General features: G+C 40.1%; 3 protein-coding genes across 6 annotated transcripts in view; 2 read left to right on the top strand and 1 right to left on the bottom strand.

Annotated features, from left to right (window-relative positions):
* LOC115004983 (tripartite motif-containing protein 16-like) overlaps window positions 1-5,838 on the top strand; it is a 40,173-nt gene extending 34,335 nt beyond the window's left edge. Inside the window, exon 2 of the mRNA XM_029426748.1 lies at window positions 4,020-5,838. Coding sequence (XP_029282608.1) covers window positions 4,058-5,728 — 1,671 coding nt within the window. The 5' untranslated portion in view covers window positions 4,020-4,057 and the 3' untranslated portion in view covers window positions 5,729-5,838. The remainder of the gene's footprint in view (window positions 1-4,019) is intronic.
* Window positions 5,839-6,505: 667 nt separating this feature from the next.
* Window positions 6,506-11,433, top strand: LOC115004987 (transmembrane protein 136-like). 3 transcript variants are annotated; one of them, XM_029426754.1, is made up of 3 exons: window positions 6,506-6,524; window positions 7,824-8,018; window positions 8,753-11,433. In XM_029426754.1, the coding sequence occupies exons 2-3, from the start codon at window positions 7,829-7,831 to the stop codon at window positions 9,277-9,279; spliced, it is 717 nt and encodes a 238-aa protein (XP_029282614.1). In that variant the 5' UTR covers window positions 6,506-6,524; window positions 7,824-7,828; the 3' UTR covers window positions 9,280-11,433. The 3 variants fall into 3 exon arrangements, with proteins under 3 accessions (XP_029282614.1, XP_029282613.1, XP_029282612.1); XM_029426753.1 differs by lacking the exon at window positions 6,506-6,524 and adding an exon at window positions 6,692-6,753; XM_029426752.1 differs by lacking the exon at window positions 6,506-6,524 and having other exon boundaries at window positions 7,620-8,018.
* Window positions 11,235-14,082, bottom strand: part of LOC115004982 (rho guanine nucleotide exchange factor 12-like) — a 35,330-nt gene continuing 32,482 nt past the window's right edge. For both annotated transcript variants that reach the window (XM_029426747.1, XM_029426746.1), the window contains one exon: window positions 11,235-13,796. In XM_029426747.1, coding sequence (XP_029282607.1) covers window positions 13,710-13,796 — 87 coding nt within the window. In that variant the 3' untranslated portion in view covers window positions 11,235-13,709. The remainder of the gene's footprint in view (window positions 13,797-14,082) is intronic.

Genomic DNA, 14,082 nt, shown 5'->3' with positions numbered 1-14,082 from the left:
ACTCAGGGCTTTGCTCTGCGTTTCTACGTGAGGCGTTAACACTCCTGATAAAACACACAGGAAGTAAAGAAGTATTTAATCTGCATGATGCCAAATGTATATTCCTGCATTGTTTATTGATTCTTTGATTCGTCATTATGAACAGGAAGTGATCGGGATCTTTGTTTGCTATATTATGCTACATTCAAGTGCTATAGGAAATCTTAAAGCTGGGACTTAAACAGTATTTCATGTGTTTACTATTCGCTCAGACATTCAAAGCAAGAAGACAAACAGTAAACAAACAGTACTGGAACTGTGAAAGGCTTTAGCTCAGCACAGTTTGACAATTTCTCGTTGGAGATTTGTGGCTTATGACGGCATGTTATGGCCATTGTAGGTAAAAAAATATGTTTAAATTAAAACAATGACGGAGCCAGGGAAGAGAAGAGAGAAAACACATCGCTTCACTTTGCAAAGTTGGATCAACCTCATGATTTGTTCTTGTAAATAGTTTTTTACCTACAATGGCCCGAATACGCCGTCGTAGTGTCCCCACATAAGTGATGTTCACTTCATCCACCTGGACATGACATTAGACTTTACACACACAAGCCTCTTGAAGGAACATCTAACAACCAACAGTTCTGAGAAATATACTTATTTGCTTTCTTTCCAAGAGTGAGGTGAGAAGAGAGATACGGTTAGCTTAGCTTAGCACAAAGACTGGAAGTAGGTGGAAACAGCTAGCGTGACTCTGTTCAAAGTTCATTACGCCTACAAACGCCTCTTAAACTCAATCATACTGGAACTATAGTATGGCTTTATTCTGCAGGATTTGGTTTCTGCACAAGAATAATAATACCAAACCTGGCAACCTCACTGTGACAACAAGACATTTTGCTGCGTTTGGATGTTGTTTGTCAAATAAATAAAAAGTTCCAGTCAGAAAATCCTATTTTTATTTGTGTTTATCTTTCAAATTATCTACCGTAACTGCAAAATTCAATGTTTTTATTAATATAAATATATTTTATTTTGCATTAATTATCCGACTTTATCCATCAAATATTTCCCTTATTGGAAAGTTTTAATGGCTTTTATTATTTTATAATGCTATCGCTTCTTTTCTGTTAGAATGTCTTTATTGTTTTGTTTTGTTTATAAATAAAGATTGATTGAATGAATGAAAAAACAAAGTGTAATTTTACATTTGTGTTTATAAAGGAATAAAACAAAGAAGATACGTTCACTCGTGAACTAGTCAGCTGTTCCACCTTAACTCCAGCTTTATGCTAAGCTAGGCTAAAGTCACACTTGGAAATGGTAGGAATGGATTTTACAGCCTTTCTCTGTGAATGGTGCTGAATTTAAAAACATACTCGGTGTGGTGAGAGCAGACTTGTGTTCAGCGCCGCTACAGAACCATGGAGTCCATCTTTAAGCATGTGGGACTACGTGGCGTGCTGGACTGAATATGTGCAGCAGAGGTCGTCTTTCTTATTGCAGACCTTTCAATCTTACAGCAGTGAGTCCTGAAGACAATTCCTGATCCATCGTCTCGTTTCATTTCTTAAAGTCTCTGCTGTGCATCTGTGTGACTTCACACACTCCACTTTGCCTCGTTCTCCAGTGTTTAAGATAAGTTATGCAGTTGATTATTGCTGATATATTACTGAATTGTCCTCGGGTAATTCCACAGAGTCTCTCCTCGGGAGGATTTTGAGTTTATAGTGAAACCTTTTCTTATAACGGGGATAATGTCTTCCACTGATACCTGCCTGAAGTGGGAGATCTGACATTAAGCCTCCATCGTGTTCAATAGTGGAAGAACATCCAGAAGAATCTCTCATCAGTGAATCCCGTCTGAAATCACTCTGAAGGTAAAAACCACTGATGGATGAAACTCAGTGAAACACGGCGATGTTTTCATCCGAGTCAGCAGCGGCGTCACTGTGTGTCTGTCGCAGCTCGTTGTACTTCACCTCCACCTCCTGGAGACAAATCATCACAACATAATACATTATTATTATTCTTTACACTGCGAGTGCACCTGTATAATGCTGCTACCTGTTTCTACCAGGGTTGTTTACTTATTTTAATATATTACACGTGTTTGTCTCTTTATTTAATATGTAAGCTGCTTATTTTATTATATTACAAATGTTTGTCTCTTTTATTTAATATGTTAGCTGCTTATTTTATTATATTACAAATGTTTGTCTCTTTATTTAATATGTTAGCTGCTTATTTTATTTTATTACAAATGTTTGTCTCTTTATTTAATATGTTAGCTGCTTATTTTATTTTATTACAAATGTTTGTCTTTTTATTTAATATGTTAGCTACTTATTTTATTTTATTACACGTTTGTTTGCCTCTGTTTTATTTTATTAAATATCTTTTCACTGACCAAACTTTTATAAATATTCCCAATAAATTCTGTTTTCTCAATTTCCCAGCATTCAACTCTGGCAAACAGCAGAAACCAGTGAAACACAAAATCAAGATGAACAATGTTGTGCCTTTACGTGCAGAACTCTGCTTCTAATGTGAAGTGTCATCTGTGACTGTCCACATCACTGCGCGTGCGCACACGGAGCTGACGCTGTACCTTCAGATACTGCAGGTCGGCCTGTAGGAGGCGCATGTGGGTCATAAGCTGCCTGCTGAGGTCGGGGCCGCCGCCGCCCGCTGCCTGCGAGGAGGAGGAGAGCAGCTTCCTCATGTCGATCCCCACGTCCCCTCCGACTCCCCCGTCATCGTCCGTGCTGCTCTCCTCGGGGCCCCCACCAAAATCCAGAACCACGAAACCACCTGAGTGGAAGAAAACGTTTTTGTTCATTAGAAACAAAACCATGAAATAGTTCAACATTTTGGGAAACACACTTGTTCACTTTCTGGCTCATTTTCTCTCAATCAAAACAACAACAAAAGACGGAGTCAGGAAGTACAGCAGCGTGGCATCATGGGAGTTGTAGTCTTCACCACTATTGCCACCGTCAGTTAGGATTCCTTCATTGTGCAAAAAGCACAAGGATGTAAAAAGTGTCTTAAAACTGGATAAGAGTTAGATAAGATAAGAGAATATAAGTACTTTTATAAAAGCATCGTATATCTGGATAAAATCTAAATTAAAAACAACTCAAGGTGACGCCTTCAAACTGTTCAAAACCAGAAGATATTCAGTTGAATTATATAAAACAGAAACGAGAAGAAAATTCCTCACAGACTAAATAAAATAAAAATCTTTAAAGTTAAAATAAAATAAAAAGTATTACTGTAGTATTTGTATTTGTACTGAAGTATTACTGTAGTATTTGTACTTGTACTGAAGTATTACTGTAGTATTTGTACTTGTATTTAAGTATTACTGTAGTATTTGTACTTGTACTGAAGTATTACTGTAGTATTTGTACTTGTACTGAAGTATTACTGTAGTATTTGTACTGTACTGAAGTATTACTGTAGTATTTGTACTTGTACTGAAGTATTACTGTAGTATTTGTACTTGTATTGAAGTATTACTGTAGTATTTGTACTTGTACTGAAGTATTACTGTAGTATTTGTACTTGTACTGAAGTATTACTGTAGTATTTGTACTTGTACTGAAGTATTACTGTAGTATGTGTACTTGTACTGAAGTATTACTGTAGTATTTGTACTTGTACTGAAGTATTACTGTAGTATTTGTACTTGTACTGAAGTATTACTGTAGTATTTGTACTTGTACTGAAGTATTACTGTAGTATTTGTACTTGTACTGAAGTATTACTGTAGTATTTGTACCTGTACTGAAGTATTACTGTAGTATTTGTACTGAAGTATTACTGTAGTATTTGTACTTCACTACAGGACGACTCATTTGTTTTTACAGCTGAAGTCTAAACTGACTGTAAGAAGTTTCCTGAAGCTGAAGTGAGTGTTTGTGAAACATGTTGAACACACAGTATCTGTCACACCCTGCTCCCCCCCCCCCCCCTGCTCATACACTTCCTTGTCCCTCCCCTTCGCAGCTCAAACTAGTTTCACTTCTCAGGAAGTGAGACTCACACAGTCGCTGGCAGTGAAGGAGAAATGGCGCAGAAAGGAGTTCAGCTGGACCGCGAAACCTTCTCTTGTTCCATCTGTCTGGATCTACTGAAGGATCCGGTGACGACTCCCTGTGGACACAGCTACTGCAAGAACTGTATTCAAAGCTTCTGGGATGGAGAGGACGAGAAGAGAAGCCACAGCTGCCCTCAGTGCAGGCAGACCTTCACACCGAGGCCTGTCCTGGTGAAGAGCACCATGTTAGCAGCTGTAGTGGAGGAGCTGAAGAAGACTGGACTCCAAGCTGCTCCTGCTGATCACTGCTATGCTGGACCTGAAGATGTGGGATGTGATGTCTGCACTGGGAGAAAACTGAAAGCCTTCAAGTCCTGTGTGCAGTGTGTGGCCTCTTACTGTGAGAAACACCTCCAGCCTCATTATGATGCGGCTCCATTAAAGAAACACAAGCTGGTGGAGCCCTCCCAGAAGCTCCAGGAGAACATGTGCTCTCGTCACGATGAGGTGATGAAGATGTTCTGCCGTACTGATCAGCAGTGTATCTGTTATCTCTGCTCTGTGGAGGAACATAAAGGCCACGACACAGTCTCAGCTGCAGCAGAAAGGACTGAGAGGCAGAGAGAGCTCGAGGGGAGTCGACTAAACATCCAGCAGAGAATCCAGGACGGAGAGAAAGATGTGAAGCTGCTTCAGCAGAAGGTGGAGGTCATCAATCGCTCTGCTGACAGAGCAGTGGAGGACAGTGAGAAGATGTTCACTCAGCTGATCCGTCTCATGCAGAAAAGAAGCTCTGATGTGAAGCAGCAGCTCAGATCGCAGCAGGAAAGTGAAGTGAGTCGAGTCAAAGAGCTTCAGGAGAAGCTGGAGCAGGAGATCACTGAGCTGAAGAGGAAAGACGCTGATCTGAAGCAGCTCGCACACACAGAGGACCACAACCAGTTTCTACACAACTACCCCTCACTGTCCCCACTCAGTGAGTCTACACTCTCCTCCAGCATCAACATCCCTCTCAGATACTTTGAGGAAGTGACAGCGGCTGTGTCACAAGTCACAGATGAACTCCAGGACGTTCTGAGAGAGAAGTGGACAAACATCTCACAGACTGGGACTGAAGTGGATGTTTCACTGTCAGCAGAGCCCAAGACCAGAGCTGGATTCTTAAAGTATTCACGTGACATCACACTGGATCCAAACACAGCACACACACAGCTGTTATTATCTGAGGGGGGCAGAAAAGTGACATTCATGAGTCAACAACAGTCTTATTCTCATCACACAGACAGATTCACTGTATGGTGTCAGGTGCTGAGTAGAGAGAGTCTGACTGGACGTAGTTACTGGGAGGTGGAGCGGAGCGGGGGGGGAGTTTATGTAGCAGTCGCATACAAGAACATCAGCAGAGCAGGGGGGGGGGATGAATCTTTATTTGGATTCAATGATAAATCCTGGGCGTTAGATTGTGACAATAACAGATATATATTTTGTTACAACAAAGTCCACACTCCCGTCTCAGGTCCTGCGTCCTCCAGACTCGGAGTGTACCTGGATCACAGAGCAGGTGTTCTGTCCTTCTACAGCGTCTCTGACACCATGACTCTCCTGCACAGAGTCCACCACACATTCTCTCAGCCGCTCTACGCTGGAGTTAGTTTATATTATCCTTATGGAGACACTGCTGAGTTCTGTAAACTCAAGTAGACAGAAGTAAATCTCTGGTTCTCCTTCAGGGAGTCTTCTTCTCTCAGTGAGTAAACTAACCCCCCCGCACTAAGTGACATGTTCTATGTTTCATATTATATTCCAGATGATCAGCTGTACAATGAACCTGAATAATAATCACAATATAAGTGCAGGAGGTTTGTGTGACACCAGGATGAAGTGTGAGCAGATAGTTTCCTGTGAATGTTGATCACAGATCACATTTACTTTGAACACGATGTTCTTGTAATGTTAACAGTGAAGTTGAACATGACCCTCATCCTGGGTGGGGTTTGTATTAAACATGTTAAGACTAAAAATACTTCTTCCTCTAAAATGAATGTGAACGTGTGATTTAAATTCTATATTCAATATTGTCATTTTAAAATAAAGAATAATTAAAGTGTTATTGATTTTTTATTAAACAGCAAAATAATTAAATACAATTTTTAGACGGAGCTCCATGGGGACTAGTGCTATTTTTAGAACATGCTCTGCGGGCGACCAAGTGCCCGCGGGCACCGCGTTGGCTACCCCTGACACAGAGGGATCAAGGTGCGTTCACTGACCTGCTTCTACAGTAGGAGCAGTGACTGTTGAACTGTCTGTCAGTCTGTGTGTGTGTGTCTGGCTCCACCTGCTGCTTCTTATTTTAATGACTGACAATCTGCATCCAATAACTTCTGCACTCTTTAATATTGAGCTCCACCTTCCAGATACTGCAGTACTTCTTCTGTGAAACACATCGACACACTGCAGCAAGTATTCATGTGCTCTAATGAACTCCTGCATGAAGGTGAACAGGCTCAAATAAACAGCTCACACATATCAGCTGACACTTCCCCACTTCATGACTCACATCAACACAATTACATGTTGTGTTAAAGGTGTTCTGACATGTGATGTTTAAATATGTAAATGAGGCATTATGTCATTAAATGTGTGTAATCTGCTACATGTCCAGATATAAAGTGAAGTCTGGATGAAGCAGGTTCAAAGTGTTTCATGTTGTTCACATGTCAAAGGTTTGTACAGATTCTGGATCTGTCTTTGTATCACTCCATAAATCACTAAATCCTGTCAACACACAGAACTTAGTGCATCTCCTGCATGTAGTGAGTGTAGCGTGTATAACATGAGCTGTGAGTGACATGTGAACAAAGCCCTCTGCACAAAGCTTCAGAATATAGAGAGGAATGAAAGTGGAAAGTTTGGTGTATGTAAGTGCTGCTGAAGTGGAGACTTCTGCTGAAGAGTGTGAGAAAAAGCTCCTTTAAAGATATGTATTGTAACATTCATACATGTTGTACACACTACAGGTGAACAGAGTCATACATGTTGTACACACTACAGGTGAACAGAGTCATACATGTTGTACACACTACAGGTGAACAGAGTCATACATGTTGTACACACTACAGGTGAACAGGGTCATACATGTTGTACACACTACAGGTGAACAGAGTCATACATGTTGTACACACTACAGGTGAACAGGGTCATACATGTTGTACACACTACAGGTGAACAGAGTCATACATGTTGTACACACTACAGGTGAACAGGGTCATACATGTTGTACACACTACAGGTGAACAGGGTCATACATGTTGTACACACTACAGGTGAACAGAGTCATACATGTTGTACACACTACAGGTGAACAGAGTCATACATGTTGTACACACTACAGGTGAACAGGGTCATACATGTTGTACACACTACAGGTGAACAGAGTCATACATGTTGTACACACTACAGGTGAACAGAGTCATACATGTTGTACACACTACAGGTGAACAGGGTCATACATGTTGTACACACTACAGGTGAACAGGGTCAAACATGTAACTAACAGATATCATGAAGCTTCCCCACTTCATGACTCACATCAACACAGTTTATATTACAAGTGTTTAATATGTACATGAGGCGTTATGTAATGTAGCTGTGGAGAGTTTAAATCTACACACACAGTTACACACACACACTCTCATGTGGATTTTCCACTTGTTTGTACCTGCAGTGTCTCCAACATGTACAAACCCACCTGAACTTTATGATCCACATGTGATGCTGAAACTGTCCCTTACAGCAGCCATGCCGGTGCTGGAGGTGACCTGCAGCCTGATTGGCTGGTTCTGTCTCTACCTGTTGTTCTGCTGCACCTTCACTCGGCGGGGGCCCGAGTGGAGCTGCCGGCTCGTCACTTTGTCCCACGGGGTCATCATCGTGCTGCTGACTGCGTACGTCCTCTTCACAGACGGACCCTGGCCCTTCACACATGCAGGTAGAGTTCACATGCAGATACAAAAACTGTTTAAATGCCACCATGAGCTGAAGGTTCCTGAAGATCCACTCCTGAGATTTATTACGACATGTATACAAATGGTCTGCTTGGAACAATAACGTGTCTCATATGTTTTCATTTCCAAATCAAAATCCTTAAAAAGCCTCGAATCTTTCAACCTCTTGAAAATAATGTATCTGTATCTTCTGAAGTTTCTCTAGTCAAACTCGGCAAGAGACACAAAATGACTACAAAGAGACACAAAATGACACAAAGAGACACAAAATGACCACAAAGAGACACAAAATGACCACAAAGAGACACAAAATGACACAAAGAGACACAAAATGACCACAAAGAGACACAAAATGACACAAAGAGACACAAAATGACCACAAAGAGACACAAAATGACCACAAAGAGACACAAAATGACCACAAAGAGACACAAAATGACACAAAGAGACACAAAATGACCACAAAGAGACACAAAATGACCACAAAGAGACACAAAATGATACAAAGAGACACAAAATGACACAAAGAGACAAAAAATGACCACAAAGAGACACAAAATGACACAAAGAGACACAAAATGACACAAAGAGACACAAAATGAAACAAACTTTTGGGTAATTTAGTATCAAGTCTCTTTGAGGTTGGTCTCTTCAAGTGACATTTTATAGGCGAAGATGTTTTCATGTCTTCACATTCACCCTCTCATCCATCCCTCAGGTACAGAAAACACTGAGCTGCAGATTTCCTCCCTGTCCGTGTGCCTCGGCTACTTCTTCTTCGATTTGTGTTGGTGCGTGCTCTACCACACCGAGGGTCCCGTCATGCTGGCGCACCACGTCGCGAGCATCGTGGGCATCCTGCTGGCTCTGCTCATGGGGGTGTCCGGCTGCGAGACCTGCGGGGTCATCTTCGGCAGCGAGATCACCAACCCCCTGCTGCAGACCCGCTGGTTCCTCCGGCAGCTGGGCCTGTACGACAGCCTGCTGGGCGACGCCGTGGACCTGCTTTTTATCGTACTGTTCGCCACCGTGCGCGTCGGGGTCGGCACGGTCATGTTTTACTGCGAGCTCACGTCTCCCAGGACCACGCTGATAATGAAGCTCGGCGGCGTGGCCATGTACGGACTAGCCTGGGTGTTCATGGTGGACATAGCCCGGTTTGGCTACAAGAAGAGTCGAGCCAAGTATAAAAGGTGGCGAGAGAATCACAAGCTCAACCAAGTTAGCGCACAAAAACTGGAGTGACTGAAGGACTTCAGCTCAAAGTTACGATCTGTGGTGCCGTCGCTCACGTCTCAAACTGGAGGAATAAATCAAAGAACATTTAGATGCAAAAGTCTTTTTAAATAAGACTTTCAGAATCCATCAAACAATGTATACCAGTCATAATGAAGAAAAGTGTACGAGGGCGTGCGAGGCTACACAACACTTCTTATTAGCAAACAACAGAATAAGTAACATCTGTATTAATAACTTAGACGTGATGACTGGTGACGCAATGAAGAAGGACGTGCATGTACGATAACGGAGAAAGTTACGCAAAAAGTATCAAAACTCAAAATGTTTGAACGGTCCGATATACTTACACGTACCGATGCTGTGAAAAGAGTCTCTTTGGCGCCCCCTGTGGTGATCAGCTGTAACTACACGTGTTGTTTTGGATCATACCAGAAAACTGCGCTTGTGATTTTTCTCCTGAACTAGGATCGTCGATGTAACCGATTACATTATTTTCTTTTCTTTATAGAAATAAAAGTTTAAACATTTTAGTTCATGTTAACGTATAGCTATCAGCGCCCGCGTTCACCGCATAATAAAACAAAACGTATTTCACTCATCAGAGGACGAGAGTCAGGAGAGCTGTCCGACCACACGATGGCGGAGGACGTCAAATGTTTCTCTTCTGGGACACGTTCATGCTCCTGTGCATCATTGCATCAAACTGATTTCCTGTTTTCTTTTACTCCAGTCTTTAGCGTTTAATATTGTGCATTGTGTTTTACAAGAAACAACGCAGAGTTTAAATAAAGCTTTCTCCTCTGTGGCCTAAATCCACAAGCAGACTGTTTAACTTAAGAGGGAAGTATGATGTGCAGTGGGTAAACATCTCTTTATACATTTAATAAAAAGGTTTTAAAGTCTGTGTTGATGCCGCTGCCATAATGTAAACACGCCGGATCTACTTTAGGAAAATGTGTAAATCTTTCTTCCTGAACCTCATATTTTACATGTTTTGCAACAGAATCATTCGTTACAAACTGAATTCTCTGAAAGCAGTGAGATTTATATGTCAAAATAAAGCTGTTGTGGAAAAACATTTTGTATTAAAATAATAGAATCAACCGAATGTCGCAGTTTTAGTTATCGACTCATTCAATCCCACATTTCTGCCGTAAATACTCAGGAGAGCTGCGGGTTCTTTTTGGCTCGTTACCTTTTTAAAAACGTTTGTAATCTAACTCACAACCTCGTCGAGAGTTACATCTATATGACGTGTTAGCACTTTAGCAAAGTGTTGTTAAACTTCACTTTTATAGGCTCGAGGAGGTAAAACTATCCAGTATTTAACAAGAAAACATAGAAATATACAGAAATATACACACGTCTGCACTCGAGCACCAAACGTGTATTAATCCACCACTGAAAATAGTCCCCAACAAATGACAGTTTTGAGTAACTACAGTCCCCGTGTGTTCTAGAAACTCATGCTGCGTTTCAGTCAAAGTCGGAAGTCGTAATTTCCCAGTTGAAATGTCTAATTTCCGACCTCCAGCTGTTCCAGGAGCACGACGCCAAATGTAAACAAAAAACATGGCTGATGGTGTCACACAATTACACTCCAGGGACATGAATTACTTTTGTCTTTAACTGTGTTACCGTGTTACACACAAATGACCTCACTTTTATAAAATGAAGTAATTCTCTAAAACGTTGATTTCTTGACTTTTAAAAATGACTTCATTTTCGAAAAATTGTCTTTTGTCAATGAAATGTAAGACTTTTAATACTATAAGACTTTTAGTGGAAGCTGAACTCAAAGCTGTTTTAAGAGACCTTGTAAAGGAACTGATGTTTAGTGCTGATTAGTAATAAGCTTTAAGATCAATAAGATCCCATCATCACAAAACCAACAGCTTTAAATCTCCTGCTGAAAGAATCTTTGTGTTCTCAACAAACAAGTTAAGAAAAGTCAAATGGAACATTTTGAATAGAACATTTATAAAACACATTAATGCTCTTTTTAAGTGTTAAAACATTTCATGATTGCATGGTGTAGAAAAACAACACACTTTGATATACAGTCACAATTGTACATTATATTCCTTTACGTTGAAAACAGTCCATAACAATCTGTTTTTTTGTCTATATATTCTTTTCAGGTTTGTTTTTTCACGTATATTTCGTCCCAAAAATCAAAAGCAATAATGTCATCTGTGCAGTCTTGTGGCGAAAGAATCTTTGAGTCTTCAATGATCAAACATCTTCAGTGAATTGAAGATGTTTGATGAGGAACATCAGGATCAACAGGCCGGAGCTACAAGCTGAAGAAGACTTTCATGAGCAGCCGAAATGATCCTGGAGAAGAACCTCCTGAACAAAGTGTTTGATGAGCAACAAAAGTGGAAAACAAACGCAAAATAAATCCTGCAATAAAGTTCAATTCAATAAATCCCATGTGCACACACTCTGAAAGGCTTGTGTCTATAACGCGTGTATTTTAACACAATATCAGACAATAAATGTGCAGAATTGTTTTTAAAGCTGCAGTTTCTTTGTAGTTTTACCAGCTCAGGGCTTTGCTCTGCGTTTCTACGTGAGGCGTTAACACTCCTGATAAAACACACAGGAAGTAAAGAAGTATTTAATCTGCATGATGCCAAATGTATATTCCTGCATTGTTTATTGATTCTTTGATTCGTCATTATGAACAGGAAGTGATCGGGATCTTTGTTTGCTATATTATGCTACATTCAAGTGCTATAGGAAATCTTAAAGCTGGGACTTAAACAGTATTTCATGTGTTTACTATTCGCTCAGACATTCAAAGCAAGAAGACAAACAGTAAACAAACAGTACTGGAACTGTGAAAGGCTTTAGCTCAGCACAGTTTGACAATTTCTCGTTGGAGATTTGTGGCTTATGACGGCATGTTATGGCCATTGTAGGTAAAAAAATATGTTTAAATTAAAACAATGACGGAGCCAGGGAAGAGAAGAGAGAAAACACATCGCTTCACTTTGCAAAGTTGGATCAACCTCATGATTTGTTCTTGTAAATAGTTTTTTACCTACAATGGCCCGAATACGCCGTCGTAGTGTCCCCACATAAGTGATGTTCACTTCATCCACCTGGACATGACATTAGACTTTACACACACAAGCCTCTTGAAGGAACATCTAACAAACCAACAGTTCTGAGAAATATACTTATTTGCTTTCTTTCCAAGAGTGAGGTGAGAAGAGAGATACGGTTAGCTTAGCTTAGCACAAAGACTGGAAGTAGGTGGAAACAGCTAGCGTGACTCTGTTCAAAGTTCATTACGCCTACAAACGCCTCTTAAACTCAATCATACTGGAACTATAGTATGGCTTTATTCTGCAGGATTTGGTTTCTGCACAAGAATAATAATACCAAACCTGGCAACCTCACTGTGACAACAAGACATTTTGCTGCGTTTGGATGTTGTTTGTCAAATAAATAAAAAGTTCCAGTCAGAAAATCCTATTTTTATTTGTGTTTATCTTTCAAATTATCTACCGTAACTGCAAAATTCAATGTTTTTATTAATATAAATATATTTTATTTTGCATTAATTATCCGACTTTATCCATCAAATATTTCCCTTATTGGAAAGTTTTAATGGCTTTTATTATTTTATAATGCTATCGCTTCTTTTCTGTTAGAATGTCTTTATTGTTTTGTTTTGTTTATAAATAAAGATTGATTGAATGAATGAAAAAACAAAGTGTAATTTTACATTTCTGTTTATAAAGGAATAAAACAAAGAAGATACGTTCACTCGTGAACTAGTCAGCTGTTCCACCTTAACTCCAGCTTTATGCTAAGCTAGGCTAAAGTCACACTTGGAAATGGTAGGAATGGATTTTACAGCCTTTCTCTGTGAATGGTGCAGAATTTAAAAACATACTCGGTGTGGTGAGAGCAGACTTGTGTTCAGCGCCGCTACAGAACCATGGAGTCCATCTTTAAGCATGTGGGACTACGTGGCGTGCTGGACTGAATATGTGCAGCAGAGGTCGTCTTTCTTATTGCAGACCTTTCAATCTTACAGCAGTGAGTCCTGAAGACAATTCCTGATCCATCGTCTCGTTTCATTTCTTAAAGTCTCTGCTGTGCATCTGTGTGACTTCACACACTCCACTTTGCCTCGTTCTCCAGTGTTTAAGATAAGTTATGCAGTTGATTATTGCTGATATATTACTGAATTGTCCTCGGGTAATTCCACAGAGTCTCTCCTCGGGAGGATTTTGAGTTTATAGTGAAACCTTTTCTTATAACGGGGATAATGTCTTCCACTGATACCTGCCTGAAGTGGGAGATCTGACATTAAGCCTCCATCGTGTTCAATAGTGGAAGAAACATCCAGAAGAATCTCTCATCAGTGAATCCCGTCTGAAATCACTCTGAAGGTAAAAACCACTGATGGATGAAACTCAGTGAAACACGGCGATGTTTTCATCCGAGTCAGCAGCGGCGTCACTGTGTGTCTGTCGCAGCTCGTTGTACTTCACCTCCACCTCCTGGAGACAAATCATCACAACATAATACATTATTATTATTCTTTACACTGCGAGTGCACCTGTATAATGCTGCTACCTGTTTCTACCAGGGTTGTTTACTTATTGTATTATATTACACGTGTTTGTCTCTTTATTTAATATGTTAGCTGCTTATTTTATTTTATTACAAATGTCTGTCTCTTTATTTAATATGTTAGCTGCTTATTTTATTTTATTACAAATGTCTGTCTCTTTTATTTAATATGTTAGCTGCTTATTTTAATATATTACAAATGTTTGTCTCTTT

The sequence above is a fragment of the Cottoperca gobio genome, unplaced genomic scaffold (genome assembly GCF_900634415.1).
Source record: "Cottoperca gobio unplaced genomic scaffold, fCotGob3.1 fCotGob3_237arrow_ctg1, whole genome shotgun sequence".
Classification (NCBI taxonomy): Eukaryota; Metazoa; Chordata; class Actinopteri; order Perciformes; family Bovichtidae; genus Cottoperca; species Cottoperca gobio.
This window is presented reverse-complemented; position numbering and strand designations above follow the sequence as displayed.